This window comes from Camarhynchus parvulus, chromosome 7 (genome assembly GCF_901933205.1).
Source record: "Camarhynchus parvulus chromosome 7, STF_HiC, whole genome shotgun sequence".
Taxonomy (NCBI): domain Eukaryota; kingdom Metazoa; phylum Chordata; class Aves; order Passeriformes; family Thraupidae; genus Camarhynchus; species Camarhynchus parvulus.
Window position 1 is genome coordinate 17,908,018 of NC_044577.1, and position 18,169 is coordinate 17,926,186.

The following is an 18,169-nucleotide window of genomic DNA, read 5'->3' on the forward strand; positions in this document are numbered from 1 at the left end:
AAACATGCACTCCATGGTTTTATGCAATAATACAAAAAGTATCATTTGTATCTCAAATGTGTTCTTTTACAGGTCTGTAAAGGTTTGGTTAGCAATTATTTTTAACAAGCTAAAACACTTCTTAAACAGTTGCTGAAATCATAATTTTTTTGTATTCTTTCTGGAATGTTTGTAGATTTATTGTATCCCAAGGCTCACCTGTTGTTTTTCCCTCCCCAAAGCAAATGTCAAAGATATATTTGAACAAACACTTATTCATCTTCAAATCCCGTTCAACTGGGACTGTGAGTTTATTCGACTGCATTTTGGACATAACAGGAAGAAGCATCTTAACTATTCAGAGTTCACTCAGTTTCTTCAGGTCAGTTACTAACCTTGTTCCAAATCTGGAACTGAAATTCATTTAACTTTTATTAATACGCTAATACCATTATAAATTTTGAGTTTATTCTGATCATCCTTTTCTGATACTTATCCTTACAGCAAATGATGAACTGTTATTTCTCCATACTGGTTTTGTAAGCAGTGTGTACTCATTGTGCTGTAATTTGAATACCATTCTTTAAAAGAATGGAACAAAACATACTGTTTATGAAAATAACTATTTTACTGATTGTTGTTAAACTGGTTTGAGGGTCTGCTTTTTCTGTCATAGGACTTCAATAGCAAAACTAAACTCTACCAGAGAAAGTTAGGATTCTTAATATAGCCAGTTATTATTGACCATTAAAACTACTATAGAGGTTTTAGGTTCTGTACTATTTCTTTTTTTCTATAAACATTCTAATACTTATCACTTTTTTCTCTCACTGGCATGCATGCTACCACACACATACTGGGAGTTTGGTGTTAAATGCAGCCAGCTTGCAGGAGGTAAAATCTTGTGATGTTGCTGAACTACCCTTTAGGGGATTGGGCTTTAAAGAATTTCACTTGTTGAACTGCAGTTTGTGCTAAGTCAAAAAGTTACAGTTAAAACATATTATGAACTGAACATTATACTAGAAGGAAGGAAGGGAAAATGTCATCTATAAAGGATGGAGAAAGAGCAAATTAGGAGAAATTTACATTGTAATTCATGGAAAGGAAGTTCACAGAGTTGCTGATAATTGCACTGAATTCCATAAATTAACATACAATGACCACCTTGTGATATAACTTAAATTCGCCTGTCTAGTAGATGGGAAGAAAAATAGATTATGCACTTCTAGATCTGCCTTTGATGGAAGAAAAGTTTTGTATGTATTGTCTTAAAAGTAAGGAGTGATAGATGTGCTTTGACATAATCTGTAATTATTGCCGAAGATAAAAATATCTCATAGGATCACAGGATATTTGGGGTTGTAAGGGATGTTTAAAGGTCATCTAGTCCAATCCCCCTGCAATCTGCAGGGATGTCTTCAACTAGTTGAGGTTGCTCAGAGCTCTATTCAACCTGAGCTTGAGTGTGTTTAGGGATGAAACATCTACCACCTCCCTGGGCAACCTGTTCCAGTGCTTTACCACCCTTGTTTAGTTTAGAATCATTACCCTTGTCCTTTCACAGCAGGCCCTACTAAAAAGTCTGTCACCGTCTTTCTGATAAGCCTCCTATAAGTATTGAAAGGCTGCAGTAAGGAAAGGATCCTTCTGTTTTCTTTTCCTCTCCAGGCCTTCTGTTTTCTTTTTCTCTCATTTTTATGGCCCTCCTCTGCACTTGCTTCCAAGAGCAGAGTGATAAATGTCTGTTCTGGTTTTATGTTTGTGTTTCCAAGATACTGCCCTGTAAGATACAGTAGCTTCTTACTGTCATTGTATGATTAAAAAAAATGGGTTGCAGTAATTTCAGTATGAACACAATTTGGGTATTTTTATCCCTTTTTATATAGGATTGTTTTTCTCTTTTGGTCTAACACCATCTTCTGGGGTTTGGGGCTTGAATCGGAGTGGGTTTGTTGTACCTTGATCTAGAAAATGTTGTTCATGAGGTTATGAGAGTTGAGAAATTACTGTAAGGGTGATATAAGATAGACAGTTTGCCCTCTTCTTACTGTCTGTCACAACGTGGTTATTTTTTTAGTGGCTTCTAGAGGTCTGAATGACAGCTGACTGGGCTTTATTGTTTGCTTGAATAGAAGGAAACAACTTTTTCTGGACATAGAATTCACAACTATCGTTATTATCTTGAGGTTAGGTTACCACAGTGATCTTTGTATGAAGGTTTTTACAGTTTGTATGGGAGTTTTAAATTGTCTGAAATGAGTGACCATTTGTGACATTATGGGAGATAGCTGTTTGGGGCAATCTAAATCCATATTATATAATTTTCACTGTCCTCCTGTTTATTTTCAAGTACTTTCCAGTGAGTTAGTATATAATAGCCCAGTCATATTTCATCTTGGATATGTAAGAGATCACCTCACTTTGTGTCTTCAAGATCAATATAAGAAGTTTTTCTAGCACTTAAGTATTTAATTAGGAATAGATAGCAAGCAGGACATGGGTACGTGAAGTTCATTTCTTAAATCATTTAGTGAAAGTGCATATTTCTTTACAGTTGAATTGAAGCTTTTCTTTGACAGAGGAATGAATCTGTGGATTAAATCAGTATGCAGACTTCTTATTTTAGTTGAGCTAGCCTTGAAGTTTAAACTGTAGTTACACTATTTATTGTCTATATGCACAGACCTGTTGGAGCATAAGAATATGAAATTAGTGAAAGTTTTGTGAACAGTGGGTTACAGAATTTGCTTCTAATCTGCTATCTCTGAATATTCATTCTAGGAGCTGCAGTCAGAACATGCAAGACAAGCCTTTGCAATGAAGGACAAAAATAAAAGTGGTCTGATAACTGGGCTGGACTTCAATGAGATCATGGTTACCATTCGCTCCCATATGCTAACTCCATTTGTGGAAGAAAATTTAGTTTCAGTAAGTGTTAACAAAAAGTGCCTTGAATTCAGTGTTTAATAGCTGTGATGTTTGGAGATGGCACAGCTTCTCTCCCACTTTGAATTCTACCTGTTTATCACTCACTACCTCGGTGCTACAGATTATCAGCTTCATAATAGAGTGGGCAGGGTGAAACATGGCAGCATTCCTTGGCTGCAGTAGTGAAAAGGTTGGCAGTCTGGTTTGCATGTTTAAAGTGCTGTTGGAAGCAGTTTGAGTTAGTCTACTATGCTTTCCACCTGAGCAGGGCAAAGTACTTGGTACAAAAATAATCATAGAATTGTAGAACCATATAGGAAAAGGCCCCTAAAATAATCAAATCCAATGGAAGTTATTTAGGACAAAAGTGTCCAGTTTTTGTATTTGAATATATGATATCTCAGGAGCTGAAGACTACTTACAATTTTGTCCTTTTATATACTCTTATATTCTTTCTTTTTCAGATCAGAGTTTGGAAAATCAGTATGTAGATTCTAGAGGTAGAATGGTTACAGCCCTGATAGTTTGGCAAGATCTGTAGGTAAAGTAATAACATACAAGTTATAATCTGAAAATATGTAGTATGAAAATTACAAAAGAATTAAATTTATATAGAAGATAAAGTAATAACTTTTATCTTACTATCTTACCTATAAATCTTGCCTTGCCTTATTATAAGGCGTACTGTCTTCTATAAAATTTAGAGTATCTACTAACTTTAGACTTTGAAGTAAATGGTCATTGATGTATGTGATGCAAGAAATCACTTAGCGCCTTTATCTAAAGGCGTTTGCATTCACATGCATTTCTCTTTCAGAAGATTACTTGGTGGCACTTTCAATGTGTCTATCAGATAACTTCAACAATAACCTACTTATGTGATTATTTCCTAATCGTTTCCTAGTGTCAATCTTTACCACAAAAATAGTATCCTGTTTAATAATTCTCCCCTCATGTTTCTATTAAAAATTACAGGAATAGAAAGATATCTTTAATTCTTTAATAATTTGCTCAAATGAATGTTTCTGTGATTGTAATAAGATGTAAACGTGCTTAGGGCACTTAACTGTTTCCATTTTATTTTTAAAGGTAGCTGGTGGAACTGTATCACATCAGGTCAGCTTCTCCTTTTTCAATGCATTTAATGCCCTTTTGAATAACATGGATCTTGTTAGGAAGATATACAGTAATATAGCAGGTACAAGAAGAGATGTTGAAGTCACAAAAGGTAAGATACATTTCCTACAGTTTATTAATTTTTTAATTTGGTCCGTTTTGTAATTGGTGATGCACATGGGTTAAGGTGAGTCAGAAGTCAGTTTATGGCCACTGGGAAAGTGTTTTTTTTATCTGTGGATGATTTTCATCCTCAGAGGTTAGTAAGTATTTTCAGTTAGCTCATTAAAGAGAAGATTATGGCAGGAGTTACTGTTTGAATGAGTAACTGCAAGTCAGTATAATACTGAGGATTTTACAGCTCCTTGAAAGCGATGCATTGTTGCTTAGAGATAGGAAGTTACTAGGGAACGTGGTGGAGTGGGTTAAGTTTAAAAATCTGAGTGGTTTTATATATAGATGATGCCAGTTAGTACATAACAAATCCCTGTGCATGTGAAAGGTTGCTGTATTTCAGTCTTTTCACAGACATAAGCAGAGTGCTTTTGTAGCCATTTTGTGACAGATTTTATCACCAGTTTTATTACCTATATGGATGGGACCAGCCAAACCATTGTGTGGTAAAAAGCATGCCAAGTTATTTTTTAAATTTTTCTTCTTCTTTGTTTAGCATATATTCATATGCTCTGCATATTTTTCCCTAAAGAAGAGCATAAAAGGCCTGTTCTCATCCTCCAAATTGTCCTAACAAATTGCTTAGCAATGTGTTTTGGTACAGATGCATAAATACATCTTGCTTGGATTTGTACAGAGAAGAAAGGCTGCTGTGTTTTCACTGCTCAGACTTGTTAACTGCAACTTGCCAATTATGTCATAAACATATTGTGTAATTTGGCCAGATGAATATCTAAGCTTGGAGTCACCCAGAGCTATGAGAGGAAGAACTCTGGACATGATGGGAATAGATGAGTCAGTTGCCCTTAAAGCTGTGAATAATGGACCATTTTTCTGTTATGTTCTGTTTTGCAAAAGTTCAGAAGCAAGAATCACAAATTGGTGTTGTTTTGTTAAGCTTGCTAATTTTTTTTAAAGTTATTTGAAAGGATTCAAAGAGGAGGTTTGACAAATAACACAAATGTTGTATTTCTCTTTCCTTTTTAAATCCAGAGGAGTTTACACACTCTGCCATCCACTTTGGACAAATTACACCACTGGAAATAGATATTCTCTACCAACTTACAGACTTGTACAGTGTTACTGGGTAACATAATCATGAATTTTACCATTTTGCAATCATAATTTTTGTATTTTCTATGTGACCTCTTACTTTTGTCCTAATTTAAAAGGATATTGTGTTTGTTACAGTAATTTGTTCAATATAAACTGATTCTGTTGTGTCCATGGGTTTTGTAAGTGAATTGTGCATGTCAGGCACAATTATTAATTGTTGTATTATAGGTATACATATGAAGTAGCAAAATACAATACTCCTGAAAGGCTACAAATGCACTGGCTGATGTTTTGCATGGATCTTTAATGCATGCAAAATCTTACATAGAAATAGCTAGAAATGGTTTCATTTGTGTATTACATTCCTTATTACTAGTAGTGAAGAACTTGCTTCTGAATAATCCATGTTCCTTTCATCCCCAAGCATTCTTTTATGCATTACAGCAGACTAGTTAGGTCTGCATTCAGATATGACAAGTGTCTTTTTTTAAACTCAGATGTGGTTTGTGGGGTGTGGCCAGCAATACTGTACTTAATATGTTTGATGCTTCATCTAACCATAATTTCCTTTTCTCTGCCTTTGTAAAGGCGCTTAACTTTGGCAGATATTGAGAGAATAGCACCACTGGCTGAAGGTGCATTGCCTTATAACCTGGCAGAGCTCCAGAGGCAGGTGGGTAGAAGAAAAAAAAATTGGAATTGAGTGAATGTTAGCATATACTTGCAAATAAAAAATAAGAATAATGCACTTTAAACAGATTCCTGACAAGTGGAGTGTGCTGTGTGTATTGCTGTAAGGATAGAAATGGGGCAGGCTATTAGATACTGTATGTGACTAGACAAGATATGAGATATCAGCATGGCTTGTTTAGATATGAGCATGTATGGATACTTGGATTCCTTACCATGAATAATTTGTTCACTCCTGAAAAGCCTTTTCACAGGGCACAGCCCTCCATGAACTTCTCCAGTGTGAGTCCTTCCTGTGGAGCCCAGTTGTTTACAAACTGCAGTGTGTGTCCCTCCCACATGGTGCAATCTCTCAGGAATACATTCCCATGGGTCCTCCATGCACTTGCAGCCTCCTTGGGATGCATCCCCCCGTTCCTGTGTGGGGTCCTACAGGCTCTGCAGGGCAATCTCTACTGCAGTGCCAGGAGCACCTCCTCCTGCTCATTCACTGACCTTTGTACCAGCAGAATTGTTTCTCTCATATGTTCTCTCTCCTCTTGCCAGCTGCCATTGCACAGGCTTTGTTCCCCCTTCTTAAATACATTGTCCCAGAGGTGCTGCCACTGCCACTGATGGACTTGGCCTTGGCCAGCAGTGTGTGTTGGCTCTATCAGACATGAGGGAAGCTTCTGGCAGCTTCTCACAAAGCCACCCTTGTATCCCCCACCCCCAGCTGTGCCACACAATCTCAATACAGGTAGTAAAAGATATGAATATTAAACGTAAAGCTTATAAATGTGTTCTTCATACTCACCTCTCTGAGTGGACAAAATACTGACTTACTTCACTTTCCAGAACTACCTTTGTAGCTTGGCACTCTTTCAGAATGAGCTCACTGATAAGTTTCCTCATCACTAGAACAGAATATACTCTTTTCATACTCTTGAAGTAGTACATTATATTTTCATCTTACTCTACATTGTGTGTTAAAACCAGACACCAGAAAGCAAAATAATTTCATTTTATTTAATTTATGAGGAACAGTCTTTTATTAGACCTTATCTTAAGTGAACAGTAAATTAAGTGTATTGACAAAATGAAAGATACCGGTTCATGAAGAGCAAATATCATCTCAGTGTGGTCCAGCTGTCCCTGGGAAATGAAACCAATTCTGTAATCAGTTTTATATGATTTAAAAATCCTTTTGTAAAGAAAAATCTAAATTTTTACATAAAATCACTCTGTATAGATTTGGTAGAAATGAAAATTAGCCTGCTTTCAACCATGTTTACTTTATTGTCAATTTTTTTCATTGTGTAAGATTTTTTTAAAGCTTAGCAGCTGAATATCCTATGGGGATGACAGCTACAGTAATTTTCTCTTTATAAATATTCATGATTTGAAAGCTATAGCATTAATTACATTCATTTACATATCCATCTGAACACACAAGTAAACTGAAAACTTTGTGAACACTTATTTAATAATATAAAAGTGACATTTCCTTCAGAAAGAATTTGATTTTTAACATTCAGCGTTGCATTCACTAAGATTAATGTCTAAATTGAATGATTGGATTTTGATGAGAACCGTGTGAGGCTTCGAGCAAAAAGAATAATCTTAAACCAACTGAAAGGCAGCAGGTGTGCTAAGCTAGGAGAAAATTTCAGTGGAATGAAGAACTAGTTCTGCTTCTAAGGCTTTTTGGGGTATATTATTGCATGTGTCTTTTATTTACATGAATCAAAAGAAATGTATCTGAATTTTATAATTTATTTTCATGGTTATTTTGGTTTTATTATCCTTTGGAGGGTTTTTGGTTTTTTTTTAATAGGAAAGCATAGTGGTTTTACAATAATGAAGATATTCTTTGGATTTATTGCTTCTATTGCTTGTAAAGGCAGTACATTTGATTTATGCTTTTTTTATGCTGGTCTGCATGTGCAGTGTGTAATTTTAGTGCTACCTAGAATTTCTCTATTCTTCTCTGTTAAGCTATATTGTGAGGGAGGAGAGTTTCTTGTGAAGGGAAGTGGTTTTAGCTGTACCTTTTTATTCTGTGGAAAAAGGGTATCAAATATAATCCATGGTTTTTTACAGGTAATGACCTCATGGGCTCATGTCCCGTGTTGTGTGCATACCGTGTAATGCCTTTGCAGTGTGGGCAGGGTTTTGCACATCAGTGTAACCCCAGCCCTGAGCTTGTGCTCAGGCAGGTGCTGACATTCTGTGGGGCTTCAGTGAGCTGAGCTGCCTTGGCTGGGGAGCCTTGGACAGGGAGCTGAGAAGTGTGTGTGTGGTAATCTTTGTGAAAATTCCTAATATCCATCTGAGTTCTGGACATTCCAGCTGTCCTGGAAGAAGGACATCTGCTAACAGTACAGGGTGCTTTTAGGAAAAACAGATTTGTGTTTGGAAAGTGGACTTTAGTATCTGCTTTGCTATGGAATTTAACAGTTAATATCTTGGCCCCTTAGCCCAGACAAGTTATACTGCATAATATCAATTTCTCTCTAATTGTCTTGTTTATGTTTGGATTAAACTTTGGTCCATCTTACATATTTTATAGTGCAGGTTTGTGAACATGTCTTGTTAATCAGTTCAGTTACCTTGTTTCTAATAGCCATTTAATAACATAATTATGAGTCCCTGAAGATATTTTCTGTGCAGACTGTATTATTTAGAGTACTTAACACATTTATAATAGTGTAATTGAAAGGATTGAGGTCAGCATTACTCTGTAAATTAGCACTGCACGGAAAAGTCTTGTCTTCTGTTTTGAAGACATGAAATCTCATGTTTGTGCTATGCATTAATGGATATGTAGTCTTAAATGATGTCCTGTGCTGATAGAGCCTGTCTGTGAGATATTCTGTGAATTCTTTTTGAAATACTGAATTTTATTTGAGTCAAAAGGGAGTTCCATGCCTTACAAATTCAAAGCCAACAGAACAGAAAATAGTAAAGTTGTTTAGAGTTTCTGTCTTCCTTTTCTTGAGCATCATTGTTCTGGTTATACTGGAGTACTGGTTTGGCACAACTAGGAGTATGTAAGGAATATTTTCTAGAAGTAGTATTTGGAAAATGTGCTTCATCCATTAGGCACAATAGACATTATCTAGTAATTGCTTTTTCTTCTTCCTCCTGAAAATAAAGCTACTGATTTTTATCAGATTCTTTCTGTACCATTGTAAAAGCAATTCACAGATGCCTTTGTTTTCCTGTGCAGATTTTCAAGCTTTTTTTCATTTCTTTTTTCCTCACACAGCAATCTTTTGGAGAATCAGGCAGACCTATTTGGCTCCAGATAGCTGAGTCAGCTTACAGGTTCACTTTAGGCTCAATTGCTGGAGGTGAGTAATATTCTGCTTTCTGTTTCCAAGCTTGGGGTACTTGAACACTGTTTGGCCAGACTACTTATCTCATGCAAGGTGAATGTCTTGGTTATACATGTGTAAAATTGGATGTTGGAACCATTTTGGTTGTGCTATTCCGTTTCTTTCCTTATCACTTGGATTCTAGAACCCCTCCACAGTCCTTTGAAACTACGCCAGTAACAAGTTTCCTTAGTAATTCAGATGAGTGTTCTTCATTCTGCACACCTTGTTTTCTGTAACAGTGTAAGCCATTCTCCTTGAGACTCTTTTCCTAGATCTTCATTATTGTTCTTTCTTATCTCCACCATACCAGAGGTCTTACCAGCTTATATATTCTTTGTGTTTAAATAGAAAATCACCACAATAACACCAGCAATGATGTTGCAGAAATAATGCTGTGGATGCTTTCTTGCAGCTGTTGGTGCTACTGCAGTGTATCCCATAGACCTGGTGAAAACTCGTATGCAGAATCAGCGCTCCACAGGTTCAGTTGTAGGAGAGTTGATGTATAAAAACAGCTTTGACTGCTTTAAAAAGGTTTTGCGTTTTGAAGGCTTTTTTGGTCTTTACAGAGGTAAGTGAATTAAAAAATATATGTATATCTATATAAAGTCAGTAATTTTCTGTCACCCTGTTTTTATTTTAATACCTCAACAGCTAGTTTCCTAAGGGAAAATCAGAATACTTGGTATCATGTCTAATTTTGCTTTCATTTCTGAGCTCATTATTTTTCTCCATTGCACACCCTTCATCATAAACAATTGCTGGGGAAAATTGGGGTTTTTTTTGTTGTTGCTAGTGATTTGCTCCTTGCTGCTTAAGTAACTTAAAGACCTAATTCTTGGGGTGTAAGTGTTGAGGATATAATTGTAATCTCACAAATTGAGGATTGCAACTTTTGGCTGGGGTCGGACATGAGGAGCAAATTATCATCTGAGGAATAAAGATTGGTTTTGCAGCAAATATTTTTTTAATAGACAAAAGACAGTAACTTGGAAATGTATCTGTAAACTGGATGCAAGACCTTGCGCCTCATACTTGTGCTGGTAGTTGGACTTGTTTTATAATTTTATCTTGTGAACAGAAGTTGCATTCTGCTGTTGAATTATGTTGCTCTGTTTTACTTTAAAATATCATCAGTGAAACTCAGAAAATTGTAATTTTGTAAAAGAATAAAACTCCAAGATACAGGTAAAGAATTCAGCTTTTTATCAACTAGGCTGAGTTCTAATCACTTTGGTAAGGTGACTTACATACAGGGTACATGCTTGCCAGCCTTCTGAAGAGATACTTAGTTGAATTCTCTATTTTTAATTCTAATTTCCCATAACTTGCTGAAGTTCACAGTTTTCATAAGGATCAGCAAGGTATTTATTAATTGGCACACCTGCTTCTTTAGCTGCAGCAAACTCACATGATGGCTATAGCATTTTGTTCTGCTTTGTGATGTGTTCTGGCACTAAAGACACTGGGCAGTGTCCTTTATGGACAGTATCTAAGAAGTTTTTACATGTGAAAGTCTGCTAAAGAGTGTTTTGTGGTCTTTCAGGAGTTTGCTCTGCAAGTAAATAAGGGAAGGAATATGTGGGTGCAAAGTTAATGAAATAGCTGTAGTCTGTGTAAATTATGTCTTACTGGTAAATTGTTTTCTTTTTTGGATGTTAAGTCTTTCCTAAAAGCAAATACTTGAGTTACATCTGTGAGACTGATTCTTCAGTGCTGTTCTACAGTACTGTTTTCTTTTTCTTGCCTCCCACTCTATTTTTGCACAGCAGCATTTAAAATAACTTGTTATTTTATTTTTGTTTCTGACCTTACTCAAGCACTTGGAAATCAAGGATGATTCCATTGATGAGTTAAAACCAGTGTTTTACACTTGAAAAAAATATTCTTCTTTGAAAGAATGTCAGTTTGCTAAAGTTTTTAATAGCCTGTTTAATAATTGCTTCTAAGATTGTTTAGGATAAAAAGTTCAAGTAGTTGTTTTGGCACTATTACAGTTAATGGTCAGCATGATGCCAAGATTTGGACTAAGAGATTTAGATGGTCTGTTGGAAGTATGTTAAACTAAACAGCAGAAACACTTATGGAGTTTACTGTGGGTCTGTTACTGGATCCTTGTATTCCTGAGCTGAATTATCCTAATTGCATTGTAATACCACAATACATCTATACCATAATATAGTGGTACAATGTAGTTGTTTCCTGCAGTTCAAAAAATAGAACTAAACACAAACTGGAAATGTTATAATTCTAAATAAAAACTTAGATTTTTGGTCAAGAAAATAAAGACACTTATAAGTCTTGGCATCCAACTTCAGAATTAATGAAGTTTCTTCTCAGGTCCCTACTGGCCCATGCTGTGTCCCAGGTTCTCTGGCATACCAAATGTGTGTGCCCAGTGAGTTCAGCTACATGAGAAAAGGAAGTGGGGAGATTGCCTTGCAGTGTTTTGTCTGGTGGTTTTGGTTTTCTGAAGTACAGGCATTGCAGAACTGGATTGTCTTTTCATGGTAGATTGGAAATTCGGACTGGGAGGGCACCACTTCTTTTTGTTACTGTCAACCTTTCTTTGTGTTTAATAGTTACCTTTCCTCAGCATAGTAAGTCTGGAAATGGCACAGAAAGTACTGTGTTGGAAGAACACGCTACACTGTGTGTATTACCTGCTGCACTTTCTATTAAGGCACCTTTGTTCTGAGCTTCCTTTTAAGGAAGTAATAAAAAATTTCTGCAGAATGAGAACTTCTGGGAATTTTGAATTTTTAACTATGATTTCTCTGTGCTTAACAAATAGTGGAGGGTGGCATTGATGCAGTTTTGTTGCTGTGAGCTTTTTCTGTTAGTTAACTGGCAAGCAGTTTTGACAAAATGATATTCCATAACCATGGAATAACATTAGGAAGTGACCATATCCAATAAAAATAACATTCTTTTAAGTTTTATGATCTATACCTATGCCAAAATGACCGTGGAGAAGATGGGTTTAAAAATAACAGATGCTGTTATGATGTGTTATGTTTGGAAGTTAAGACTGCCATCTACTGATTTTTTCCTTAAACCTATTAGTTCCTAGAAAAGTGCATGTGCATTTTTCAAATGACAGTTCACTTTCATAGTAGCTATTTTCCAGGAGCAAGGGCCTTGCCAAAATCAGTTTCTGTCCACTAATCCCTCCTCTTAGTAAGATTAAAAAATGCTCATTAGTTGTAGGGTTTAAAGAAGTTCATGCTATCATGTTGAACTGAACAAGAGAAAATCTTCTTACCCTTAGTTGACTTGAGTCTTCAGAAAACCCAGGTTAGTGAGTCAAGTAGAAGTGAGGTGATATTTTATCATAGTCACGTGTCTATCTCACAATTACTGTCCCATTTTAAAAAGTGATTGCAAGCTTTATAGGAAAATGATGCTAAGGGGCTAAAAAAGTCAAACAAACTCTTCTGTAGTAGACATATCCAAGGTTTATGTTTGGTTGCTAAACTTTTTTCCTTCTGTACAGCAACAGCATCATGCTTGACTTAGTTGAGGAAGACAGATCTGGTCACACATTTCATTATAATTTTCAACAGAAATTGTAATATACAATTATACTGGTATGAATATGCAGTGCTCTGGCAGCATCCCATACTTAAATGCCATCAACCTCAAAGGATAGTCCCTGTGCAGAAAGGCATTTCTGTACATCGCTGATAAAATACTATTTTCTCTATTAGGAAGATAATGTTGCCTTATGATGTCTTTGTTTCTATAGGCTTGTTACCACAGCTGATAGGTGTTGCTCCAGAAAAGGCTATTAAGCTAACTGTACGTATCTTGTTTTTTTTTTTTCTTTCCTCCCTGGCATCCTTTTTGTTTGTTAACATGCACAGGATTTATTTCCTAAAATGTGTGAGAGATGACTACTTACAAGCATTCTAACATATATGGCTACAGATTTACTTGATATGTATTAATAAGGAAGAAGAATAACTTAAACTAGTGTTTAATATATTGTATCTTTATTAGGTTAATGACTTTGTCAGAGACAAATTTACCAAGAAAGATGGTTCCATTCCATTGCCTGCAGAGATCCTTGCTGGAGGCTGTGTAAGTATCTGTCCTGTATTGCTAGGAAAAATTGATTCTCAGTCACGTCCAGAATAGTTGGAATGACAGTTAATGGGTGTGCTTTGTCAATTTGAGCAGGAGTGCTCTTTTTTTTCTCCCAGTCACAAGAACTAAAAAAAGTACTGTTTCTGTTTGGAAAGCATAGCATACTTCTGAATTAAGTTCTCTTGGAACCATGTGCTTAAGCAACTTGTTTTGGCCCAGTTTATAACTTTCAGTTTCAGCAGTGGTTTCATTCACAAAGTCTGAAGAAGAGGGTGCCCTGTTCTCCCTCTCCATATGTTCTACTGGGTTGCCATTCATCATTAGTTTGGGAAGATACAGGTGCTCCTTGAGAATGGGTTATAGGCATGATTAAATTTCCTTCAGGGGAGGGATGGAGATGTCTAGAATGGTTTAAGGAAATCTAATGCTTGCTGAAGATTTTAAGAAGGAAAAGAAATACACTCTTCAACTTGCTGTATGTGAAATTTTTACTGTTGTGAAATGATGAGAAAAATGAACAATATAGCCTTAGCTTTCATGTAACATGTGTAAGTGAATTGTCTGTTTAAATAACTTTGTGTAAATGCAGCTATGTTACTCCAGATGCTAATTACGTCCCTCATCCAAATACAGTTAAAAAACAAGCCATGTTTTTGTTGAAATTGAGGGCTGTAATTCAGTGGATGTTTTAGCAATCTGTAAATGGTTTGAGTTGATATTGATGCTGGATTTCTTTTGGTTTTGCACGTTGGCTAATTTCATTTGTGGGATTCCCCGACAGTTGTTAACCCTATAATATGTTTAGGGCTTGAGTTGGGTTTCTTTTGTAGCAGAGAACACTAATGACTTCCAGTTGAGTAGGCTGACAGGCTGGTATAAAACCTCCTTGGCTTACAACAAAACCTGGGGCAGAAAGGTTGTTGACCTCTGCAAACTTTTAATTCAAAGAAACAGCCCTGAAGGGAGGCTGCTTATAGTTCTGCCTGATTGAATTTGGCAGCCTGGTACTTGCTTGAGTCTTCACCTGTCAGTGTACAAAGTTTATTTTCTGAGAAATGTGAGAAAGCAGCTCTAATGCATAGCTAGCAGAAGAATAACCTTTTTCTGGAAAGCTCAGTAACACAGAAAGCAAATACAGGTCATCTCTATAGAGAGTAGAATTCATTTGTGGTTGTGTTGTGCTTAAATTCATAATTAAAGTTAAACATCTGATAATTTTATTATTTTGTACTGAAATATATAATACTAAATTCAATCTATATTAGAGCCTTTTTCACTTGCTAGGTACTCCTGTTTCAAAATAATTTCATTGTCTTACTGTAGTGAACATGCAAAAATTGGGGAGAAATTGAGTTTCAGATAAGCTTTCAGAGATTTGGGTGTTTTTTTTGAAGATGACCATATTTCTAGTCTGTCCAAACACAGCACCTTCTAGCTGACCGTCTGAGCTGGTATTTTCATCTTCTTTTTCAAGGTAGTATTAATCTGACTCAATCTGGGAGAATTTTCAACAAAATTATAGAACTGTTGGTCACAGTTTAGCAACCTGAGGGGTGTTTCTTTGAGCTTCCTCTGGATCATCTGATATCTTACCAGCTGAAGAATTTTTTGTCTCTGCTGCTGCTTAGTTCAATTTTAGCAATTCCACTTCTTCCTGGATAGCAGAAGCTTTGTTTGGAAGCCTGTAAGGTTAAGAGTCTGAAAGTATCAGTTGGCTAAAGCAGGGGCAATTAGACATTAGTCTCTCTTTTTTCATCCTCAGACCTTTTCATTCTCATTTTGACAGCTGTTTTCTGTGTTGACTTGTTTGGAAGTAATGTTGGTTGTCACACTTCTGTTGTTACTGTGTTCTGTTTTTCTAGAAAATATTATGGGGTGCAACCAACAATTCCATCCAAGGAAGGGCCACAAGTAGGGGCGCAAAAGGCTTTGTGTTTGGGTGATGCTACCTTTTATTTTTCCTTTATTCTCTTCCTTCTCTCTCTGTTAGTACAAAATGAGGCGTTAATGTGGGAATGTTTGGATTTTATATATGCCAAAATTATTTTCAGCATTTAGATTTGGATAGCTCAGGGTTTTGCTGCTTTTTGTTACTGTTACTTTAAACACTTTAGTATTTTGCTAATAGTATACAATAAATATAGGCTAAAATAAAACCATACTTTTTTACCTTGTCATAATATCAGAAGAAATAGCATTGTTCCCACATGTAGTTCTCAGAGATGGGCTTACTACTGTCTCTGACCCTCACTGTGTTTAGTGTTGAACTATCTCCTCATTAACAGGAATAATGCAGTTTTGGATCATGTCTGGTATGGAACTGCTGGTGGATGAGCAAGATGAGCAAGGCATATTTTCAGCCATTTTACAGAGCTTACAGCAGAGACCTTTCATACTTTTAAAAGCCTTCCCTCTTGCAGGTTATACAGAAGCACATTGTGCGTGCCTCAGTCCTCAAACAGCAATCAAAAGAGTTCTTGTGAGGAAGTGGAGGCAGCTTGGGAAAGGTTCCAGCAGATGTGGCAAATTCTCCTCTCTGGATGGCAGTGCTGTATCAAAGCTTATGTACGGTGTTACAGTCTTCTAAGACCCACACACAAGGACAGGTGAAACCTTTGACATTAAGACAGTGGTGGTTCAGAGACCCTGTGTAGGCTGGCCAGTATCCTCAGCTCTGCAGTGTCTGGAAGCAGTGCTGTACTGTCCAGCAAAGGGATGACCCTCCTCCAGAAATGCTGACACAGAGACTGAATCGCTTTGGCCAAAATCTTACTGCTCAGGCTCCAGTCATTCTCAGCTTCTGTCAGCTTGTGGAGTAAAGCAGTGCTGGCAGAAAGGAGAAACATTGTCATTCTCACAGCAGCTGCCAAAGACTTCCTCCCAGGCAGTGCCTGTTCGTGTGGTCAGCTGCCTGTCTGTTGTCTTTCCTTCCTCCCTGCAGGGCAGGGACCTCCCGCAGGCAGCCTGTGCCCTATGCTCCTCTAAACCTTCCTGCTGCTGCTGGGCAATGTAAATGTCACTGGGAAGTGCAGGGTCTGCTCTGTCAGAGCCCAAATATTCCCAGCTGCTCTCAAGCTGTAGCTGTATTTGAAAACTGCAGAGCAGCTACGTCGGGCAGCTCAGTTACAGCAGTCAGGTCGTACCTGTCAATGAAAGGGCTCTTGTCCCTGATGGATGAAACTGATATCCCATCTTCCTACCTGCCTGAAGTATGCTGGTTTGTTAATCATTAACAGCACTATCCATATTTACACATGTTCAGGGCAAACAATTTCTTTCCCTACTGTTACTGTAATTAATTGAATTACATTCTGCTGTAATTCAGTGATTAACCTGCATTCCTGAAGTTTTCAGCTCCCATTAGCTTTGAGTTGCAGGGAGACTGAGTGAGGCTTTGGCAATGCTTTCCTCTATCCCAACAGAGGCCTGGGGAGCAGAGAGCCCATGCCTGATATGGACAGTGCTTCCCAGAGGAGCTTACATGCATGGCACATGTGAGTACATGGTGAAGGGCAAGGTGCTCTAGGGAGCTGCTCTTCCTCACTTGGGAAGCAGTGCTGAAGCAGACACCTAATGCTGTGCAAATGATTCATGGTTACTGTTCCACTAGACAGAGATACTGTGAGTTTAGGCTGTAATTCTTTGAGTTATGTGGGAATAAATAGATTCTTCCCATGCTGTGCGTGGTGCTTAACATTTTGAATGGATGAATTGTGTTTCATCAGAGAGATGTTTTTGCTTTATGTTGTAGGAAGAAAGATTATTTGGGGTGCCAGGCAAAAAGGGTCTTGAGAACCTTTGGAGATGTAGGCAATGCATCCGTTGATAATTAGAGGTTGGGATGTGTGTTTGTGTTTGCACATATGTACACAGAGAGATTCAGATTTACCACTGATTTTGAAGTTTGATAAACATTGAATCTAAGATTCAGTCCAAATATTTTTGGTATACTTTTAAGAAATAATTTTCATACATATTTATGCATATATATATACATACACACAAAAATGCATATAGGTGTATCAGGCAAATAGGAATGTGTCAAATATTTTGTTTGGAAAAAATAATGTTAAATGTTAATGGCTTTGTTTAACAAGAACAAAAATACAGTTACAGACTGCTTTTCCTTCGAGACCCTGAAGACATGTTACTTCTTTTGTTATACTTTAAAAAAATAAGTTAGAAGCAGAATTTAACTTTACTACTTTATCTTGATTTCTATTGTGGACATTTAAAATCGGGGAGAAAATGATTGTTTAATGAAAGAGACAGTAAGCTCACTCTAGGTTCATGAACCATGTCAGCTTTGCCTAGAGAAAGAAATGCAAGTTCTTTTGATGTTTTTAAACAAGACTGTTTTAAGTAACATCTTATTTTAGCTGCTTCTTTGGGACACAGTTGTGGTCCAGGATGTGGTGGTTTCTAAAAGGAAGGAAGGAAGGGCTTGAAGCAGGCCTCTCCCCTTTGGAGCATATGCCTCTCGGGTGGAATTGGAAAGGGCAAGAGGTCTCATGTTGCAAGGTCATTTGTGTATTTCCTTCAGCCTTTGGCATGTCATGGGGCGTTTGCTGTGGGATCTCAAACTACATCTTTTCTCTCATAACCTTTGCTGTCAGATTTAGTTCCTTTATTTGCTCCTTGTAGAGTTATTTTACATGACATTAAGGTTAAGTAGAAGCTTTTATTACTGGTATTTTTGATGTGTATGAATAACCTCCATTCAGAAACAAATTTGTCAACCTTTTTTAAAGTGTCTGTTGCAATTTATATGT

The 18,169-nt window shown here is 36.9% G+C and overlaps 1 protein-coding gene across 3 annotated transcripts in view; it reads left to right on the forward strand.

Moving 5' to 3' along the window:
- SLC25A12 (solute carrier family 25 member 12) overlaps positions 1-18,169 on the forward strand; it is a 44,964-nt gene that overhangs the window by 17,879 nt on the left and 8,916 nt on the right. For all 3 annotated transcript variants that reach the window (XM_030952904.1, XM_030952905.1, XM_030952906.1), the window contains 9 exons: positions 222-361; positions 2,764-2,910; positions 4,000-4,138; positions 5,194-5,287; positions 5,845-5,929; positions 9,197-9,281; positions 9,721-9,879; positions 13,057-13,109; positions 13,311-13,391. In XM_030952904.1, the coding sequence (XP_030808764.1) occupies positions 222-361; positions 2,764-2,910; positions 4,000-4,138; positions 5,194-5,287; positions 5,845-5,929; positions 9,197-9,281; positions 9,721-9,879; positions 13,057-13,109; positions 13,311-13,391 (983 nt within the window). The remainder of the gene's footprint in view (positions 1-221; positions 362-2,763; positions 2,911-3,999; positions 4,139-5,193; positions 5,288-5,844; positions 5,930-9,196; positions 9,282-9,720; positions 9,880-13,056; positions 13,110-13,310; positions 13,392-18,169) is intronic.